Here is a 21620-nt window from a genome sequence, read left to right on the forward strand (position 1 = left end):
GATGGTTTCTTAAGAAAACTTTTACATATCCCACATTCTGCAACATCGCTGCTGGAGAAACAAGGTCAGGGTGGAACAAGCAGTGTCAGGTTGAAGCTCTACTTGGGGACGGTTAGGTTGGATATCAGGAAAAGGTTCTTCATCCGGTGGGTGGGTGGGCACTGGAACAGGCTTCCCTGTGACCAGGGAAGTGGCCACAGCCTCAAGCCTGCCAGAGTTCAAGAAACATTTGCACAATGCTCTCAGGGCTCTCCTGTGCAAGGCCAGGAGTTCCCCTTAATGATCCTTGTGGATCCCTTCCAACTCAGGTTATTCTACGATTCTATGTCCCTTTGTGTGCCCCTGCCCCCCACCTTTGCCTTTTGATTAGAATAAACTGGATAAGTAGCATCTGCCACTCATCACCTGCACAGAGCCCAGTGCTGCAGGTTTCTGTTCCGTGCTGGATGCCCATGGCACCTGTAATGCAACTACTGGTGAAAAAACACCTTGGTGCCCTCTGCAGCTTCCTGTGGCAATGGGAAACTGAGAACTGATGCAGTACTGTCTTCTGGAGGGAATGGTCAGACTGGTACCAGTGACCCACCAGCTGCAATGATGCACCTGGAGCCATCTCCTCTGGCTCCTGGCACACTGATGAACCATGGACCATGGGTATTGTTACAGAGATTTAATAAGTTTATTCACTGTAAAAGTAAAACTTAAGACTTTTGGCCCCCATACCCATATCTTGATTTCAAGCTCCAGGTGAAATTGATTTCAAGACACTTGATTTCAACAGTCAGCATTTTTCAGTGGTTGGAAAACTGACATAATGAGAAGCAATAAGGCCCAAAGGGAGTTGTTCCAGCACTGTCACAATGGGATGGGTGCGAATGAACAGCCTGATGTTCATGGCTCTACTGAGATACTTGAATTGCAGGTTCACAGTACTTCACACCACATTCCCAGAAAAGGTGTTCCTTGGCCACAGTTCCCCTGCGATAGTTATTGCTCACATGGACACATCAACAGTAAAACTTGTTATAACAACAACCCAACTAACTATGTAAAGAAGGTATTGGAAGATTTTTTTTCTTAATCATCTAACCAAATAAGTCAAAGCCAATTCATTCAGAGGAGCTAAGAGTTTTCAGTAGTTGGAGGCACTGCAAAGCAGCAGGTTTATGGTATTAAAAACACGTCAATCCATATCTGTAACATCAAGTTCATTGAAGTTCAGTGGTTGAAAATCAATGATAAATGTTCTGAGAGGTCTAGACAAACATAAGCCATTAACTATGACTAGTTTATTTATTGAAAACCACTGTGTCATAATCCACAATGAGATTGTCACTTACAGAGTGTAAGAAGGCATCAGAAATGCAACACTGTACAGTCCGTGGCTGCACTGTCCCTTCCCACTCCTCATCAGCAATTAGGAAGGCCCTAAGGCTGCATGGAAAAGCTGATACAGTACAAAGACTTAATATGTAATCTAGCAGAAGTTTTCAGTACAAAGTAATGCTCAAGTGTTAAACATGCTCAGCTGCTCCAAGTGTAAACAAGAAGTCTACTTCAGGGGTATCAGAAATTGCCAGATCGCTTAAATGGAAACAGAAATTAATTTGATACAACTAATTATTGTTTTCATTGTGTGTTTTGTTATAGGTGTTTCCATCCTATACAAAGGCTGAAAGACCTGCAATCGTGGCTGCAATCAAAACAACTTATCTAGTGAAAGTGATAAGGTATTCTGGGTAAGCTTGAATGTCATTAAAAATTACAAACATGGATGGCCGGCTCACATCATCAGTCGAACTGTCAAACAGATCTATAGAGTTACTAGCATTTTTTGGTTCTGGAGTGATCGCTCCTTTTCTGCCCTGAGAATATTCTCCAACAAGGACTCGAGCCAAGTACATGTGCTTCTTCCCATTCATGTCTGGTTTAGAGTAGTTGTCGTGGGCAGAATAGTTGGCATTAACAGCAAAGTACGTTCCATTTCCGAAGTTTGCAGCTGTAGTCAGAAAAACAAATGTTTGTGAGTGTTTCAGTAGCAGCAATCCCTTATCTGCCACCTTCAGAGCTAGTGAATTTGCTTTTTATTTGCAATACAGAGATATAACAAAACAAATGATTTTGCAAGGCAGGACTATTCAGATGGGATGGTAAATCAGTCCTAGCCTCTTTCAGGAAAACAAGGGTTGCTTAGATAGTCACTTTACCGTGCATTCCAGCATAGCTCCGGTCAAATCCACGGTTGTTAATTAAGGTTAATGACTCTTTACTCGTCCCATGAAACAGAAGCCTCTCATTATTTGTGTTGCCATTTTTTTTATCCATTTCACGCTTTTTTATTTGGTAGGCCTTCCAAAAATATGGGTTCTGTACCCTTTCAATCTGCAAAGTTTTGAAGTAAGAAAGACAGAAAGAAAGAGGGTAGGTTGCTGTCACGAAAAAAATTTGTGCATAGACAGTTCGATCTGCTTCCAAGATTCCCCTCCCAGCTCCAATGCTTTTATACCAAATGATGAAACAAGTTATTCAAATCCTTCCAAACTTTGGCACACAGATAGCAGAACCCAGCCCAGAACACGACAGAGACACTCCATGGGAAAAAACAGAGGAGCATTTTGCAGGTTTCTGGGCCAGAGATGATGCCCCTGCCTGCACAGCACACACAGCTTACGTGGGCAAATGCTGTGCTCTGTTACAGCAAAAACCATTCCAAGAGCACTCTGCCTTGGTGCTGAAGAAGCAACTGCTCAAGAACTGCTTCAAATACCCCACTAAACTGATGCTAGTTGAAGTTAGTGACAGCCAGAAAGACTTGTCCAACTCCAGAAATCCCAATGGAATTACTTTTTCCATTGTTGTTAGTATCTTTTATCACTTACCATCAAAGTATTTGTGCTCAGAAATTATGACATACCTTTTCAATTCTGAATGACTGACAGGTCTGCAGAAACCTTTCCTGCACATCTCTGTACTCTCTTGTTTCTGGTCTTAGTTCCACTATTTTGAGTCGCTCATTTTCCATATTGTCCCATGTTGCAGGGAGCACTGTTGACTCTTGATCTGCAGAAGAAACATGATCAATCATATTTACACAAATCCCCTACTTAAAATTCAATATGCCCTGCTACAAATCCTTCTAAAAGCCCATACATCTTGCTTATGGATGAGTCAGAAAGAGGTAGCTCCTTATCAGGATCAGCAGTAAATAGAAAAGATACATCTCAAAACCAGAAGTGAGCTGAGAGCTAGAATGACAGCTGCTACAAACACCTAATTATTGCTAGAAAGCTTGTTAAGAACCTCAGAACGCATTACCTACTTTTCAAAATATTTTAAAAAACTGCAGGGTTCTCTTATTTTCAATTCCCAATTCAGTTCCTTTCTACATTCTCCAGAAAAGCAACTGCACAAAGCTCCTAACAATACTTTGAATATTCTTACCATTCCTTCTCTTATTAGGCTGGATGCAACCTGGTTTTCACATGGAACCTCAGTTTGTCAAGATGCTTTTACCTACCTTCAGATTTATCGACACGTCTGATGGCTGTTTGTTTTCCTTGGTCATCCACAGCATATTTAAGTTTCATATCCACTGTGTATTTTTTCCCACCAATGGTGACTGAAATACTTTTCTGCTTTCCCCTGTAAGCATTTTCCAACTGCATATTTGTAAGACTATCAAAGGGCACATAGGAATCCTCTTCAAAATATTGCCATTCAATTAAATTTTTTAAAAGTCCTGCTTGGACCTCTTCCTGTTTAGTAGCTTTTACCCTGAGGATCATTTTCTGAATAGCTGAATGAGCAATCCAGACATCTTTCCCAAAACCTGAAATTCCAATAGAGGTACCCTTCAAATAAAGAGCAATTTTTAATTTCTTTTGTAGGTGATGCAGTTCCTCATTCTCTTCTTTACTGAAATGAGAGATGGAGTCATCTACAATTTCTATCTGAAGCTGTTCCTTTGAAATTGCACTTCTCAGCCAGTTTTCAGCTTCTTCCACTTCCTTTTTAATTTCACCGCAAATTTGCACAACAGCCGGGTCGATTTTCTTTTCCAAAACTCCTGTGTTTTTTTCCTTTAGGGAACGTTTCTCAGGGCTCCGGAATGCTACATTGAAATACATAAATATTGTAATTAATATTAATTATTACTACCTGCTGCTAAACAGATTGATCTATAACCTGCACTTAAGTGACATCTACTTACATTTTATCTTGGAAATAAATGATTTGACTGGTGTTTTAGTAGGCCTTTCTCTTTTCTGCATGCTTGCATGGAACACACTCAGCAGATGTGGCTGAAAGATGACAACTTTAATAGTTTTCACAGATGCAGGAGAGTTCCTTCTTGCAAAGTCAGTTACTGCATCTATCATCTTGTCAGCTACCTCAGCAGGATTGCGGCCTGCCTCTCCTGAAAAAAGTTAGAGATATTTTGCTTTTAAGAACTGCTAATTGCAAATTATTAAAACATCTTTACAAGAACAGCTATGAACATACCCACAATCACTTGGATCATAAACAGGTCAAGAATAATGTCAGGCAGGCAATTAGGAAAGGTTTCTATTTATCATGAGAAGACCATCTGAGACCACCTTTCCAGCAAGGGAAAAACTGAAATTTCCTTTTGTTGGCATGGCAACCATTCAGGTTATGATGTAGACTGTACACCCTGAGTACCTAATAGGCCACAGGCCTGACGCTCAGTGGCCCAGTAACCAACTCCTTGCTCAAAATGTAGGCCTAGTTTTGTTCATGCAAGGGGTTCCCCCATGCATGGGGCACAGTTCTGGATTCTCCGATGCTATGGATTTCTACTGAACTAACTGAAAATAACAAAAGAAAAAGGGACAATCTGGCCTTTTTGACTGGCTCATGTTCCATCTGCATCAACCCTGCTTGTGCGGCTGCCAGGTAGAGTTGCATCTACTGATTTCAGCAACGGAGAAGTAGCTTCCTGGCTGTTCTCCCTGAGCTGCACACATATCAGGCTGCAGTTCTCCAGGAAGCACAGATATACCTTTGAATCCCTGTTAGCAAGGAAGTGTTGGTTCTAGAATACTCATACTCTTTATGTACTAAATGTCTGCAAGGAGTGAAGCTTTCTAGCTCTTCATAAATCCCTAATAACAGTTTTGAAGACTGCAGTTTCTGAATATATTTTCACCAAATAATAACCCCTCCAGATAAATCAAACTCAGTCCTTGAGCCCTGAGATCAGCAGAATCATATGCACTGAACCCATTTCAAAAAAGGGAGACACAGACCTGTTCCAATTGCTGGGAAGGCGACAGAGGTGTACCCCTGTAATTCACACACCTGGAGCACCTGGAAAACTAGAAACTTGATATCATCTTGGGCAACAAAATGGATTATTTTTTTGCATGGCAGGTTTCCTGCTTGGGTGATGATATAGCTCTTGTGAGGTTTCTGGGCTGAAAGAAGTAGTAGAACATAATCAACAATTATCCACAATATAGATGTGTACTAGTTCTCATTAAGAAATAAGAAGTGGTGACAAATATGCCCCAGGATAAGCTTCATGTCTCTGTTCATAGAGTAAGCAACTCCCTCTCTCTATTTTCACTTTCAAGGCACAAGGATTCAATTTATGTTTGTAAGATATGTGCCTCTTTTGATAAATAAATTTTGTGTGCGTCTTTATTTATCCGGTTTGCTCTGCAGACTCGGAGAACTTTATGCAGACAGGCACTCTGTCTTCACAAACACACAAGCATGACATCTACCCCCAGGCTGCCTAGCCCAAATTACCCTCTTGGCCTGTGCAAGAGAGGTTTGTTTACCCCTGATTGCCTCCACATAATTCTTTTCCTTTGGTTGGTCTTCCAAGCTGACCTCCACACCTTCATCTTTCCCACTTCCTTTATTTTGTGGGGTTTTAAACCACATACTTGTCCATCCTTACTTCCCTTTCATTATAGCTGCTGTTCACCAGCTCAATTTGGTCTACAAATAAATGCCTCTTCTGAGGCAGGAACCCAGCTTCACACTACTGAAAAGTAGTCACATAGAGGATGTGGTAGTGGATTACTAGTTATGCCAAAGCAAACATTTTCTTACTCAGAAATAACGAAAGGAGTTGCAGGTAGACAGTTGTTTCCAGTAACTTATGGCTTGTCTGTTAACATTTCTGACAACATCTCGCTTGCTCTGTTTGATGTAAACTCTTTGTTTTTATCATGGAAAGCTTTATTGGAATAAGAGGATGTAATAACTAACAGATTTAGATCTTTACATGTGTTCAGAAGCCATCTCCTTTAGAAGATTTTTTTTTTCCTTCCTTCACTAGATGTTTTACAAATATTACATTAACTGATTTAAAAGCTAGCTGCTGTAACACAGTGCATAATAATGATGGAAGTACAGTAGGCAACATTGATAAATTATTCCAGCAGATTCTCTGCCATGCATTAACACCTTCAGAAGGGTCAGAAATGTTGTACCATACCTAGTAGACAACATTCAACTTCAACTGCTTTTCCAGCACCATTCAGAATTGCTCTTGAGACACCTTAAATGAGAAGAGGCACATGAATCCACTGTTACTACTGTTAATACTGTTAAAGTCCCTTCTGAGGCAGAACTATATCCACACAATATCTAAAAATATCTCAATGCCAGTAACGGTAAATGTTTTCATTGAAAAGCACTGCTGCCAAAATTTTAGACTTCCGCTTTTCAACACAAAGTGATCTCTAAAGTACCCAACAAGTTTCCCCAAGGTCAAAACTCATTGAGGTTTGTCTTCTCCTTTAGTCTGAGAGGTATTCTATAAAAAGATTCTATATTAAAAAAAAACTCTATTAGTTTCCCTTTCTGCAAGAGAGTCTTAAACATGCCATCCTGTAACATAGATTATCAAGAAAATAAAGTTTCAGACAGTACTTAATTGAACCTTTGTACCCTAAGAAGCAAAACAGAAACCACATTGTGAAAAAAAATAAAAGGGTATGAAGCATTGAAGAAAATACTTCCTTGTCTCCTTTCCCAGCCCTTCCAAGCACACGTACTGTTTTCACACACAATATCAACTAAAATACCTGTTTGGAGGTTGAAGGTTTGGTTTGTTATGTTTACAATGACATCTCCCTTTTCCTTGGTAATATCACCTTCTGCCACTTGGAACATGATGGAGCCAATTGTCATCTCAAGTAAATTATGTGCTGAGGTTGAAGAGGTAGTAGAAAAAGCTGCAGGAAAAGAAATACAGACCCTGAGCAGACGGGAGTGATGATGTAAAAGATAAGGGACTTGTTCATGGGTACAACACCTATAGACACCACAGTTTGGCTACAGACTCAGCCTGTGGAGAGGATTGCCTGCCATGCTAACTGAAAATCATCCCTTCTCACAGGAGTCTTTGCTCAACCTGCACTATTCCCATAATTTCTACTCATGACAGGATGGCAGGGAAAATGTGTTTTGCTGCACACCTGGAATACAGGACACAGCGACATTTCACCGTATAAGCCTTTGTAAAACCTCTATGTAAGAGAGCAGCAAACTTTCCAAGTCTTACTCTTTTGCTCCTCTGTCTCACAGAGTTTCCAGGCAGCTTCTCTACTGCATGACAGGTGGAATTTTTTACCCAGGTGTTATTTATAAAATTTTATTTAAGTTTTCAACATGTAACTGATTTTTTACAGGCTGTAGTTCCATTAAGCTGGATAACACCAAAGATATTTCAGTTTGGTTTTGCTACTCATCTGAACACGTATAAGGTTTAAGAGTATTCCAAAGATACCACTTTAAGACACATAACCAGGAACTCATCTGCCTTCCCAGGACATAGAAAGACATTGACCTCTTCACAGTCGGATCTAGTGCTGCAGCAACAAAAGAAAAAGCTCTGCTTGTGCCCTTGGCACATGATAGCTTCTGCTGTTCCAACTTGTAGGGGCACTATCCAGATAAGGAATCATAGGTAAATTTTTTTTCTTAGCATCTCCAATACTATTTCAGACATAACTCAACCTGAAAATACAGCCACCTGGAGTTTGGGAATTAAATGCTCACCAAACAAATATCTAAACATCCATTATGAATGCATTCCCTGAAATATTTTACAGAATAAAAGAATCCACTAGGCATGTAGCTTCTGTGAAACAAGCTTACCTGTGCCTTGGCCAGCCTCATTTGGAGAAGGCTTCTGCATTTCAACACCTGCAGTATTTCCACACCTCTTCTCAAGTTCATCTAAAAATACCTAGAGAAGGAAATTACAATCAACCCCTGCAGAAGTTCTTTACACAGTAGAAATAAAAGTTTGAAAAGTCAAGTTAAAAAACATTTAGAAAGAGCTAAACACAAATTACTTCATACCATCTGCCATAATGTGATGGCAAGATGGCACATGTTGTTCTCGGAGAGCAAGGCTTTTCAGCATGAACCATAGGCAGAATCACAAATAAGTAAGTCAAAGGCCTAGCACCATTCCACAGGGATAGAGCAAGAGATGGCATCCTTAGACTGAGGGGCTAGTTTACACTAACTCAGCTTTTCCAAGTAATGCCACCCTTCTCTATATAAACAGCTCAGGCTTTGATGCAGTAGCCTTCAGGTTTGGCCTTTCAAAATGTATTAGCTACTGCACAAAATAGCAGAAGCCAACAGATGCAGAAACCCTTATCTGGATATTAATTCACAGTGTGACTGCTCTCTTTCGGTGTGAAATGAGTAATTAGAGCAAGCATATAGAAAATTTGTGCTAAAGTGATACTAAAGAAAGGGGGATGCAGAATACTGGGATGTTTCTACTGGAGAAGTCTGTCAGCACAGCATACCTAGTACAATTATTTTTCCTAAAAAGACACTAGCACTCCATCTAAACACTCCTTTTTTCCAGGGGTGGAGGCATTGATGCAGGAGTTACAACCTACCTGTCAAGACCTATTGACTGAGGAATTAGGTGAGTTCATGAGACAAAGAATAATTACATCTTTGTCTGTATTACTGCCAGGAAACAGAAAAGGACAGGAAGGGAGCAGGTCTGTACAGGACAGGCAGGTGACCATGACGGGCAGAACCAAAATGAGAACCTTCAGTATAGACAAGAGAGACTGTCAGCAGAGTTTTTCTTTAGTGTAAGAACAAGCACCCTGTGGATTCCTTGAAGATTATCAGATAGCCAAGTATCATCAAATAAACCAGCATATGATAGAGAAAGAAAACCAGAGTAACTCACCTGAATATGAGTTGTGTCTTTTGGATGCAATAGAAAGTGAACTTCCTCAAGAGAATTTACACCATTTTTACTACTGAATTCAAACACCTTGTCAAACAATAATTCAGCAACAATAAAGATTGGGAATCCTAAATTTCCTGTCCCAATTGCTGGGAAAGTAATTGACTTTAGAGACAGTTCTTCAGCAATCTCCAGACATTTTGTAATGATGTCACCAAAGACCTGTAAAGCACAATCATTTTTTCAGTTACTAAAGGTAATTTTTTTCCAGCATGTGCAACATAGCACTTTCACTTTTAGCTTGGTAATAAGATACAATTAATTGCATACATCACAAGGAATTCATCAATCAACAAGAGATCAGCCCCACAGTTAAAAAAGAACAGGTCAAACTCTCCTGTCTTCTGTGACACTGTCCCTGATTTCAAAGGAAAAGTGGCATTAAACACATTATAAAGCCCAGACAAAATCCAGCTAATAAAACACCTTATACCTTTGAAGATGTTTTTCTCTGGAACCACGCAGGTACAATAGCATGAAGCACAACACTGCAGTCTAGATTGTAACCATTTGTTTTCAATACAGCTCCCTCCTCAGCTCTTCCTAGGCCTTCTTTTCTCAAGTCTGTCTGAAGCATTGGCCCTGCCTTGCTTAGCAAAGCTTTAGCAAGTGGCCCTTTATCAAGCTGGAGATCTTTGCCAACACTGATGACAATAATGGATGTCTGAAAAACACACAAGCAAAACCTCTACCTTTTAAGTATCAAATTTAAATTTTGCATTGATTAATCAAAACAGCCTGCCTGATGACTTACAAAGTAAATTTTTGGGACAGCAATCAGAGTGAGCAAAGTTTGGAATGAAATAGAAGTTATGCTCAATTCTAATACCATGAGCCTACCCAGAGGAACACAAAAGTTGAGTTAACAATGAAATTCATTTCAGCTTGATGGGAGAAACTTAAAATTCTGCATTCCTGGTTTATTCATTCTACCTCCACTTGAAAAACATTTATGCAAGTTTGTTCTCCAAGAGAGGCTCACAGACCAAAATCTATGTTCACTGAGGTAGGCAGGACTCCCATGCATGGCTGGTCTAGGGGAAAAGCAGAACCTGAAGACAAACAAGACTGGAGGAAACCTAAGGAGAAAGAAGTAAGAAAAGCAGTAACTTTTAAATGAGAGAAATACAAAGGCTTATGAACATTGTGTCAAGTCCTATATCCAGCTCCTAGGGAAGGACCTCTGTACACATTTTAACATATATTCTGTCCTGTCCAACTAGAAGAGCTGCATGCACAAGCTGTGGGAGGCATCCACACCTGAAAGGATTTCCCAGCCATTATGGAAAGGGTTCTGAACAGAGTTGCTTCCAGTTTTGGTAATCCCAGTAAAACAGCTATCAGCCAGCTAACAGAATTTCAATGCACCAGGCAACTGGAAATCAATTAGATGGTTCTTCACAGGAAATGCAATAGTAACTGCATGTTTCATGCCAGTGACAGAACAAATAAATTTTCCCAGACCAATATCCCACAGATGCAGGGAAAACAGGACTGGCTATAGACACAGGCTCAGACGTAAATGTCTCTGCTGCTGCAGGAGCACAGTGGACCTGGAAGCATCAGCCAGTCTCACATAGCAAGGTACTCGTGCTAGCCAATACTGAGCACTCTATTTTGCTTTCATACTAGTACCACACTCCCAATAATCAGGATTTCTGGAAAGGTCAGTGCTGCCTGAAGATGGTTTCTGCCCAGCAAGGAAGGATCGGGAGGGTTTGGAGCCCAGACCGATTCCTGCTGGCCTCAGTTGCTTCTGCTAAACTGTAACATACCATGTACACAGGGATCTCTGGAGCCGTCTGGACACAATCCTGAGTAATGTGCTCCAGGGGACCCTACTTGGGGTTGGACTAGATGACAAAATGCAATGCTGCACAGTCATCTGTATCTACCATGTAAGACAGTCACCTAACAGCAATTCTTGTTATCAGCAGCGATAGCCAATTTCAGCAACGTGTCAAACATGGCAGTATTGCTAACTATAGATGATGGTCTAGGGTTGGTCATTTATTGGTTTTGTGTTTAAAAAAAAAAACAAACCAAAAAAAAACCCACTTGGTATTTCAATGGCAGATAATTTAAAACACTTACTGTAGCATCTTCAATGCTTCCTGTTTGCAGCACAATATCAAGGCCTTCCTCAGTTGTTATGCATGGTAAGTTCTTGCTTTTTTGAGAAATTTTGCGCTCTCTAGGTTGAGGAATTTTACTGGCCTGATGCAGGGACCCGTAGGAAGGTGAAGAATCTGGAAACACTTCTCTAAGTGCCTTGCTGAAAGCCTGAATGTTATCCTGTACAATATCCACAAGATGAACTTCCTTCAAGCTGCTGTCCCCCTTGGATCCTTCCAAGGTCTCCTTGATAGAGGATACAATTGAATATGTACAGAGTTCCAGTGGAAAGCCAAAAATCCCTCCACTTATAGCAGGCAGAGCTATGGAAGAACAATTGTATGTTTCAGCTAGTTCTAGACTTTTCTTCACTGTCTTCCTCAACAAGTCCACGCACCTTTCTGGCTCCTCCTTCCTCCACCTGGGCCCAACAGCATGAATGACGCTCTTGCAGGGGAGTTTCCCAGCGCCCGTGAGAACTGCGCTCCCGGGCTGGAAATGCCCGTTCTTCCTCACCAGCTCATCGCACTCTTCTTGCAGTGCTGGACCAGCAGCTCTTAACAGTGCATCAGCAAGGCCACCAATGTGCTTTAGGTCTTCATTAGACGCATTCACCACAACATCAACAGAATGAGTGCATAAGTCAGCTCTATAAACTGCTATTACAATTTCACCCATGGTCACTTGCATATAGGGCTTGCCTTCATTACTATGTTCTTGCTGTTCTTCCAGGTGCTCTTCTGAGTGCTCTTCCAGCCGGACTAAACATTTAAACTCTTGTTTTGCATGGGAGGCCAAAACCCGTTCATGCTCTTTGAAATATGACTTGGCTCCTGGTGCTCCAATTACCACACGCTTATAGTACAGGCCAGATAGTATTTGCTCAACTAGGCTGACTCCTTCCAGCACTTTTGGCCTTGATCCACTCAAGGATATAACCCTACACTTTTTCTGTGTGCTAAAGTCAACTTTCACACCTTTTTTCAGTAAGCCACCCCAAACATCAACCTTCTCTTTCTCAAAGAACATTATGACCGCCATGGGCTTTCCTCCAATGACCCTTTGTACCTGTGTGTTTTCATCTATAAAGCTGGAAAGTTCCTCAAAGGCTTTTGCTACTGCTTGAGAACAACCAGCAATGACGACCTGACTTCCTGCCTGAGTGACTGTTACAGCTTCATTAGAGCAGTTTTCCTTGGTGAGCATCTGCCATTCCTCCTCCCGGAGGACTGACTCATCCTCCAATGCAATGCTTCTGTAGTCCAGTTCCTTCTTTATTTCTTCTTCTGCTTTTAGGATATCTTCAGGAGTACTCCCATTCAAGATGACAGCTCCTGTGCCAAGCTCATAAAAGGCACTAATTTGTTTTGACATAAACAGACTCTGTGACAGGGTTTCATTATCAATATGCTCTAAAAACTGGAAAATATAAGGGTGGATATTAACTGTTTTCTTTACCATTTTGTGCATAGTATCGAATATTTCCCCTTTTACTTTATAAACTTCCTCAGGCACACCACATAGGCTAATTATTTTCTGCAAATAATCGTAAGTTATTTTCAGACCTGGGAACTCCATACGAAATTTTTCTTCCAGGCCAGAAACCTGTAAAATTCCATATTCCCCTGGACTCACTGTCACCACTTGTTCAGTTCTTTGCTTTTCTCTTTCAATTTCTCTGATGGCCTTTTCAATCAGAACCTTCAGTTCTTGTTCAACGTTACTCACAACTTCTTTTTCTCCCACTAGAACAAGTAAATCCTTGGAAATACATGGGATCATCAGAACTTCATCACAGGGAAAGCTGTTTCTAATGGCTTCCCACACCTCTGCGCTTACTTGACATTGAATTGCTTCATACTTTGATATGCTTTGTGAAAAGGCTGCGGAAACATTTTCCTTCCATGACTTGACCAACTGAGATACTGATCTCTTCCGCTCACACAAAACAGCAGAAGGATGCAAGGAAACTTTTGGGTCTGCACAGTGGGGTTCAGGCCACGCTGGCACACAATTACACTTTGCCATTTCACAATTTATGGCTGCAATGAGGCTGCTATTTTTTTGCAAATAATTCCAGATATAAGGGTCCAGAGGCAATGTAATTGGATCTGGCTTCTTTATCTGTGGCCCTTCCTTTCCATATAGAGCTGTTCCCAGCGAGGTGTAGTAAGGATAGACAGAGATTGGCGTTTTGTTGATTGTATGCTTCTTTGCCAGGATATTTGTTACATCTAAAACAAACAAACAAAACCCCAGACTATTAATGTCAGCATTTAAGATCTTCTGTTTTGTTTTTGTGTTCTTTTCGTTGTTTGGGGTTTTTAAACTATGTTTTCTAAATAATAATGTCTGTTATTTCTAAGAACATTTTTAGATTCATTTCCCTCCCTTCCCAGATAGAAATAATTCCAAATTATTGAAGAATTATTTATTTTAAATGCCAGAAACTAAGTTGGAGAGAGAAAGTCAAGCACAACACAGTCCACTTCTGGGAGGAGGTACGCACAGTCTCTGCCCCCACTTCTCTTATATGCTGTACTTAAAGTGCCCAGCTCAGCAGTTGTTTAGGTTATACTCAGCAGTATCAAACCCCAGCTCCTCCATTTTCCCACAGAAAGAGCATCTCTTTCTTTCAACTTCCCTTCAGCTCTCCCTTTCACTGCAGTGGCTCCAGCTTCCCTCTTGTCCTTCACCTTCCACTCATCTTTCTGTCACTGACTGGACAAGCCACACCACCTAGTCTCCAGCCAAAAAAGCTGCCCAAGAAATTGTCCCCTGATGACCTAGACAGCACACATTGCCATGGGACAGCTGGTGGTGAAGGTGGCAGGCTGGGGGGAAAGTCTCCTGCACTCAAACTGCAACCTGAACTCTGTAAGGATCAGGGCCAGGGTGAAATAAGCTGTCTGGAAAAAGGAAATGGTTCTATGCCTCATGCCCAGCTGGCCCAAAACTGAGGCTTGCACAGTTAGCAGAGACTTGCTGACAAAGCACCAGATTTGCTGTTTTATGAGGGCAAAGGAGGCATTTCTCTAGAAAATACACATTTTGATCCTTAAATAGGAAGTTCTCAAAGAAATAAGGGCTTTGCATTTCTACATTACCTTTATGGTCACTGAATGTAATGATAGCTGCATCTTCGTCAGGCAGCTGTTGAACATCCGTCACTTGTGCACCTCCGTTCCTCTTATTTTCAAAGTAAATGGTTATATAGTCACTGGATGTGTTGGGTGGTATATTTTCAGCCCTAATGCTCTTTGTTAGCTCGAGGCACCGTGCAGTAATGTTTTGTTGCTTTGCTCTGTGGTTTTGATTAACCTTTTTAGCAAATTCCCCCGTATCTAAGAAGAGAAAGGAGAAGAAAATAGAAAAAAAAAACAAATTCCAACTTGGAGCTCACTTTTCTACCTCGGTGTTAGCAGACTATCGCTGTGTGCACTGGTCAAAGCACTGAATTACAAAATCAACTCAGAGGTGCCCCCAAAGCTACTTCTTTCCACGTATTCGGTATCTGCCACCCAGTATTCCCCTCATGGTTGATTACAATTGTTGACCACAATGACTGTACCCAGAATTTGCTGCTAGTTTTCCTGCTGACTAGAACTGGGCCTCTTTAACCTCAGAAAGAAACAAGATCAGGTTCATTTCTGGGCTATGGTTTTGTACACAACTAATCAGACATGTGCCAACAGTTCAAATTCTCTCAGTTTTATGATAAATACATTTTCTTTTTGGCTACTCCCCCCCCTTATCATCACACTAAAGGACAGTCAAATCACTTTCACATCTTTCAGGGAAAAACAGTTAAGTTTTTTATTTCCTAAAGGCTACACCAAAAATTTAGGACTGGACCACAACATGAGAGACAAATAATTGCTGATTTCTAAGGCAGAAAAATCTATACCTTCTGGAAGCTAAAAAATTCTTTGGTTTAGTTAAACCACATACTAATCCCTTCACAACTAAGATTTCTCAGCAACTTCATTTTTATATATTACCAATAACACCAGTGTTATCTCTAAGTTGATTCAAAGAGATACATAACTTCTTTTCACCATATTCTATCTTCTACAGATTTAGAATTTTTCCATATGTAAGACTCAATTCTCTCTTCTTTCCTGTCCCACCTTCTCACCCAGAATCAAGCACATGTAAAGTCACCTTGTCCCTAAAAGGACTCCAGCACAGCAGCACTGAAAGAATCCTGAAGCCAGTTCACCACTGTCAGTTTAATTCAGTTCTCTCTCTGCAACAAGAGCCATGACATTTGGCTGATAATCTTTCAGGATCCAGTCTTTTCATACCACTTACTTTTGCCCAAATCCTGGGATGGGATTTGCTAGTAAAATCAGCCATAAATCCACCAGAAAGTCTCCCCAGTCCCTCACTGTGAGAAGTAGGAGCAGACACCTCTCCATCACCTGCAAGATGCCTTCGTCATCAATCATTAATAAGGTAGAAAAGAAAGTGTATGGTATTGAACACGCTAAAAACCACATAGTAGCTTAACAACTCACTGGTACTACAGCATCAGGCAACACATGTGGTGTTAGTGCCACGCTTCACATAACTGATGCTGCCACTCTGTAAGGACAGCTGGACTTGCCTCAGCACCCCAGGACCAGTATCCCATCCGCAGCAATGGCCACAGCAGGCATCTAGAGAAGCTGTAAGAAGATGCTGCTTCCTCAACTCTCTCCCAGCTTCCAGTCTATGACAGTAGATTTCTCCAGCCTGACACAGTCTGATTAATAACCTTAAAAAGCTCTGCTCCACATATTTGTGCAATTTTCTTCTAATCCATACGAACCCACCACACATGTAAAACCTTTTGTCAAGGACAGCCTTTGTCATCAAACTGCTCTCAGATCACGTACATCCTTCATTGCTTGTTCTAAGTTATAGTTTGGTTTTAGTTCTACCTGTTCTGTTTATTATCCAAATCAGAGCTAGCTCTCTTCTGACTTTCACTGGCCTCTACACCTGACAGATAAAAGGTATGGCATTACTTTAGTAGTGTAAGTTCTCCTTTAAAAGGACACAATATCAGACCAAACCTTAAAAATATGACAGAAAACATTCACTTCCTGCTTAGCCTCACACACACACATGCAAACAAGTAGCTAATAAGAAAGAGCTTCAACTCTGACTCCTTCTTACCAGTATTTGCAGTAAAAGTAACTACAGCAGCACGTAACTCAGGGATCATTTCCACACTGAAGTCACCATCATCCTCTGACAAGCCGCTGATGTTCTCTACCAGCATAATAACCATGCAATCTTTTGCTGTCTCCTTCATATTCTCCAGCACAACTGAGGTGGAAGGCAGGGATCCTTCAGAGTTCTCCGCTTGGCATGGCTCCTGCAGAGTGTCCACTTGCCATGGCTTCACAAACAGATCAATTTTCTTCACCTTGTGATGCTTCCTTTGCAAAACTTCTTGGGCATCTAGTTGCACAGGAAAAAAACCAAAGATGTGATCTTCCCTTCCCCACAGCAGACCATATTAAATAATAAAAATAATACACCATTTCTGCTTGGAGCAATGCCCACAAAGAGATCCAGCACCAGCAAAGGCCTATTTTTAAAAGGGAACTTTAGCAGTATAACAGCCATAACACACAAGCGTACCTTGCTCATCCTCAAAGGTGATGATCACTCGCTGACCCTCTTTGACATAGGACCTGATGATCCCCCCACCAGACTTCTTTTTATTTTCGAAGTACATTTCCACAATCTCATCTTCTATTTCTTCCCCAGAGGCAGTGGTTACTACTATGACAGACTTCCTAGAGGTTGCTTTTTCTTCTTCCAATTTCTCACATGATTCTGAAAAAAAGATCACACTCCAATGCGTTAGGCAAAAGTTAAGAAAAATACCAAGCTTCTTATTTTCCAAGCTTTCACTCCATTTTTTGTTCAGACCACACATAAGGTCAGGGAAAAGAACAGGGTAAGAATTCTAAACAAGTTAAGCATATCAGTAGTGGGAGCTGCCATAACAACAGGTGAGGAAAAATGCTTCACTTCAGCATCAGGCAAGGACAGCAGAAGTAAAAGCTAAAAAATCTTCTTCACAAACACACAATGAGGGGAATCAGTGCTCTTCTGCCTGGGCACTTTCTCCATTCACAGTTCCAGCCACTGCTGTGGGTACATGGGGTCTACATGCGCTGGCTGCCACAGCAGCTCAGGTGTACCTGGGGTACAAAGCTACTGATGTTCTGGTAGAGGTTGCCCCAGCAGGGCTGGGAGCATCTGGGAAGGTCTGGGAAGAAACAGCCTTAGCCAGAACAGAGGCCAGCATCTACTGCTGTTTCCTAAGGAACTGGCCTGCCCGAGGCAGCCACTGAAGTGGGGACTTTAAAGGGACTCATACAAAGGAAAAAACCCATTTATTTCTTTTAGTCTGAGATCACAATTCCTACACTACATTAGACAAACACCACAAGCCACACGGGTGACCAGGGCACTACCACAGCAGGAAGGTCCATGAAAACCAAAGAAGCAAGAATACACTGGTCACCGCTGGATATGTGGCACACTTACCTGCCTTCTCCTGCAGAGTACACACAGGAGTCTCCTTACTCTGGCAGATGGGAAGAGACACCTGGGGTTCATTAACTAGAGATAAACGACAATGACTTCTCAGTTACTGGGTACTTCAAGAAGAAAAAGGTCACATTCGTGTACACCCAGGACCTAACACAGCTTGAATTGTTTCATTTGACACTGCCAGAATCCCAGACTTCCATAGATTCCTCTTTTTAAAACGTATGTTGAATTGGTTGCAGAAACACTCTGAGCTCAAGAAGGCTCAGGCATAATGTTAAAAATCAGACTAGTACGCAGTCATACTGAGTGAACCATGGTGAGCACGTCCTCCCACGCACTACACACTGTCCTCACATAAAAACTGCGTTGAACTTGAGAAGTGCCAAGGACATCTCCCCTTGGGAGGGAAGCACATCTGGAAACTGGCATGTCTGGAAAAGCCTCTATTATGATGTGTTCTGACTCTACACAACAGCTCTACTTGCTAGTTTAGAACAGGAAGAAATGCAACTAAATTAGAAAACAAAAGATAAGGTTATATCACCCAAACTGCTTCTCTACCCTGCGCCCTCAGTTCCCATCTGTGCACAAATAGGCACTTTGAGGGTGGAGGTCAGGGAGCTGTGTGTGTATTAACCTTGTGTGTATTGATTAGCTGTGTATTAGCTGTGTGCATATTGATTAGTCGTGTGTGTATTGATTAGCTGTGTATTAGCTGTGTGAGTATTCATTAGTCGGGTGGGTATTAATTAGCTGTGTATTAGCTGTGTGTGTATTAGCTCCTCTAGCCAGAGCAGTGGGTCTGTGCGGCGCCTGCGGGCTGGCTTGCGGGCTGCGGTTTAGAAAATACGTCGGTTTTGGGATGAGGGAAATGAAGGAGAGCGCAGGGTAGGGGAATCAAAGCGCTAGAGCGCTGTTCGCCCGGCCCGGCCAAGCACCAGAAAGCAGATCTCCCCATCCCCGCTCCGCCTCCCTCCCCATCCCCGCTCCTCCGCCCGGGCTCCCCGGGCCAGTGCCCCGCCAGCCCCGGGCGCTTCAGTCCCGCGCCGCGTCCCACGCTGCCCCTACCTGGCGCCTCGGCCCCGCCGACCCGTCCCTCCTCCTGCAAGGGAACAAGAGGAGAGCGGTCACCCGCGGACCCTCGCCCGCCGCCCGCCCGCCCCGCGCCCGTCTCACCTGCGCGGAGCCGCCGCCTGCGGGCAGCGCGGTGACCTGCAGCGACAGCCGCCCGCCGGGCCCCCACTCGAGCTCGTGGACTCGCCGGTCCAGCACCCGCTGCCTCACTGCCAACACAACAGGCACCGGTCATGGGGGATGCGGCGCTCCCCGCCCCTCCGAACCGCGGGCAGCGCCATCAGTGCCCCCGACCCGCCCGGCCCGGCCCGGCCGCTCACCCTCGGGGCAGGCGAAGCAGACGAGGAGGTGCCCGGTCCCGGTCTCGGCGTCGGTCCCGGTCCGCAGCTCGCACTCGCCGCCTCCCGAGCGCTTCTGGCTTTGGAAGTAGCAGAGCAGCTTCTTCTTCAGGGCGGGCGGCGGCTCGGCGGAGCCCCAGTCCCCGCGCACCAGCAGCGGGAAGGCGCCCGGGCGCTGCCCCGCCATCGCCGCACCGACGGCTCCGCTCCCCGCCGCTTTCGCTTTCATTTCTTCATCGAGGAAACCCGACGCGCCGGGCTCCGCCCAGTGGCGGGAACAGGCGGCTCCCCCTGACCCGGGGCTGGCCGGGGGCCGCGGTCCCCTCCGCGCCTCCTCGGGGGGCAGGACCGGCCTCTCACGGCCCGCGGAGCGCTGCCGGGCTGCACAGCCCGTTGTGCCTCCACGGGTGTCACAAGTACAGTGTTTTCAACACCGGACCTTATAATGGTCACGCACTGGTTAACAGTCGCTCTCCCTGCCTTAAACTTTCAAATCAAGTCGTAAACCAAAGTAAAATTACCCGTTTTCATGATTCTCTGTCAGAGAAGCTTTTACAACTGTGCAAGATTGCAACGAAAGAGTATTTTCCTCAGACCAACGTGACAGCTAGCTGCGATATTTTCAACTGAGTGCTCAGGACTTTCCCTTTCAAAGGTTACAGTTCTCAGCTATTTCATGCTGTGTATTTTAGTAAATGTAACACTAAAATAGCAGATAAATTATTTTTCCTCCCTAATGTCACGGAAAGTTCATCAAGAAAATATATAAATAACCAAATGTCATTAAATATGATAAATATGGGTGGATGCCAGCTAAGAAAAGGTATCATCAGACACAATACTGAGCAACCCATGGGAATGCCTTTGTTTCTCGATGGGCAACGGATTAATCTGTTGTTTCCTAATGCACTGTTCTGTTCGCAGCAAGCCCAGTTACATGCTGTCCTCCCTTGCTGTAACTCAGGCACAATTGCTGACTGTGATTACAAATCAAGTACATTTATTCCTAAACTGTACAGCTACAATTAGGAAGTAAAGGTCTATATAGCTGGTTATAGGATAAAGGCTTGGGAGCTTTTCCATGACAGTCAACAGGACTCTGCTGCACAAATCAGCCTGCAAACTTCGCCACAGACAAAATGGGAGCCAGTGAGTTATTGGATAGGGGTGTGACACCGTGAAATGGCTTAATGGGACAGAAAGTGAAATGAGAGACCAAAAGATGCCAGGGAGATTTGATCTTCACAGCTGTCCTGGTCTGGGAGAGCTAATTTTCTTCTTAGTAGCTGGTACAGGGCTGTGTTGTGGATTTAGTATGAGAAAAATGCTGATAACACACTGATGTTTTAGTTATTGCTGAGGAGTGTTTATCCCAAGTCATGGACTTTTCAGTTTCCTGTGCTCTGCCAGCGAGCAGGTGCACAGGAAGCCAGGAAGGAGCATGTCCAGGACAGGTGACACAAAGTGGCCAAATATTCCACACCATAGAGCATCATGCTCAGTATGGAAACTGGGGGGAGTCAGCTGGGGGGGGGGTGATTGCTACTCAGTGACAGGCTGGTCAGCAGGTGGTAAGCAACTGTGGTGTGCATCACTTGTTTCTCCTGGGTTTTATTTTCTCCTCCCCTCTTTCCGTTACAATTATTAGCATTAGTATATTTTATTTTGTTTAGTTATTAAACTGCTCTTATTTCAATGCACAAGGTTCACCTTGCCTTTCCGATTCTCTGCCCCACCAGGGTTGGGGGGTGAGTGGCTGCATGTTACGCAGTTGCCGGCTGGGGTTAAAGCACAACAGCTTGTTTCAGTGTGCAGAAAAGCTCAGGCACTTAGAAACAACTGGAATGTTGCTATCTTACTGCACAGAAAAGGGGGGGAACACAGAATAGTGTAAAATGTTACAACAAATACAGGAACACAAAACCAGAGCTGTAAGGATATCCCAAACCACGTGAAAACCAAACAGTGCCCAACACTACTAAACATGAAAGTTGAGATGGTAAAGTAGTACTGCCTATTCACGATGTGGGAATCCAAAAAAAAAAAAAAAAAGCAACAAAAAAATACTTTCTTTATTAATTAAATGAAACATGCTAAGACTGATGGCTGTGGTAAAAAAAAAAAAAAAAAAAGGAGGTGGCATGAAGTCCAAATCATCCCAAATCATGGTGTTGCAGGGAAGTTCCTACGTTTTAGAAAAATATACAGCTATATCTATCACAAGAAGGAGAAAAATTGTGTACAGAAGAATACAGAAACACACAGAT

At 42.9% G+C, this 21620-nt stretch overlaps 2 protein-coding genes across 2 annotated transcripts in view; both read right to left on the reverse strand.

Moving 5' to 3' along the window:
• The window catches only part of PARP14 (poly(ADP-ribose) polymerase family member 14), a 37504-nt gene extending 19239 nt beyond the window's left edge, over positions 1 to 18265 (reverse strand). Inside the window, exons 1-16 of the mRNA XM_017820846.1 lie at positions 17936 to 18265; positions 17018 to 17215; positions 16547 to 16834; positions 14491 to 14727; positions 11363 to 13617; positions 9702 to 9932; positions 9209 to 9430; positions 8140 to 8230; positions 7065 to 7214; positions 6473 to 6535; positions 5271 to 5438; positions 4211 to 4417; positions 3518 to 4111; positions 2915 to 3060; positions 2208 to 2382; positions 1715 to 1999 (exon numbers count right to left, since the gene is read on the reverse strand). Coding sequence (XP_017676335.1) covers positions 1715 to 1999; positions 2208 to 2382; positions 2915 to 3060; positions 3518 to 4111; positions 4211 to 4417; positions 5271 to 5438; positions 6473 to 6535; positions 7065 to 7214; positions 8140 to 8230; positions 9209 to 9430; positions 9702 to 9932; positions 11363 to 13617; positions 14491 to 14727; positions 16547 to 16834; positions 17018 to 17114 — 5209 coding nt within the window. The 5' untranslated portion in view covers positions 17115 to 17215; positions 17936 to 18265. The remainder of the gene's footprint in view (positions 1 to 1714; positions 2000 to 2207; positions 2383 to 2914; positions 3061 to 3517; positions 4112 to 4210; positions 4418 to 5270; positions 5439 to 6472; positions 6536 to 7064; positions 7215 to 8139; positions 8231 to 9208; positions 9431 to 9701; positions 9933 to 11362; positions 13618 to 14490; positions 14728 to 16546; positions 16835 to 17017; positions 17216 to 17935) is intronic.
• Positions 17551 to 19540, reverse strand: LOC108500187 (poly [ADP-ribose] polymerase 14-like). Its single transcript, XM_017820847.1, has 5 exons — positions 19336 to 19540; positions 19118 to 19224; positions 19010 to 19043; positions 17936 to 18010; positions 17551 to 17654 (listed from the first exon to the last, which is right to left on the reverse strand). Exons 1-5 carry the CDS (start codon positions 19538 to 19540, stop codon positions 17551 to 17553), a joined length of 525 nt encoding a protein of 174 aa, XP_017676336.1.
• Between the last annotated feature and the right edge of the window lie 2080 nt (positions 19541 to 21620).

The sequence above is a fragment of the Lepidothrix coronata genome, unplaced genomic scaffold (genome assembly GCF_001604755.1).
Source record: "Lepidothrix coronata isolate B3197 unplaced genomic scaffold, Lepidothrix_coronata-1.0 Scaffold86, whole genome shotgun sequence".
Classification (NCBI taxonomy): domain Eukaryota; kingdom Metazoa; phylum Chordata; class Aves; order Passeriformes; family Pipridae; genus Lepidothrix; species Lepidothrix coronata.

Coding starts and splice junctions, on each gene's coding strand:
- LOC108500187 (XM_017820847.1), bottom strand. CDS start 19,540: ATGGCGGGGCAGCGCCCGGGCGCCTTCCCGCTGCTGGTGCGCGGGGAC. Junction 19,044..19,117: donor CAGGCGGCGGCTCCGCGCAG/GTGAGACGGGCG, acceptor GTTCCCTTGCAG/GAGGAGGGACGGGTCGGCGG. Junction 18,011..19,009: donor CGGCGGGGCCGAGGCGCCAG/GTAGGGGCAGCG, acceptor GTTTATCTCTAG/TTAATGAACCCCAGGTGTCT.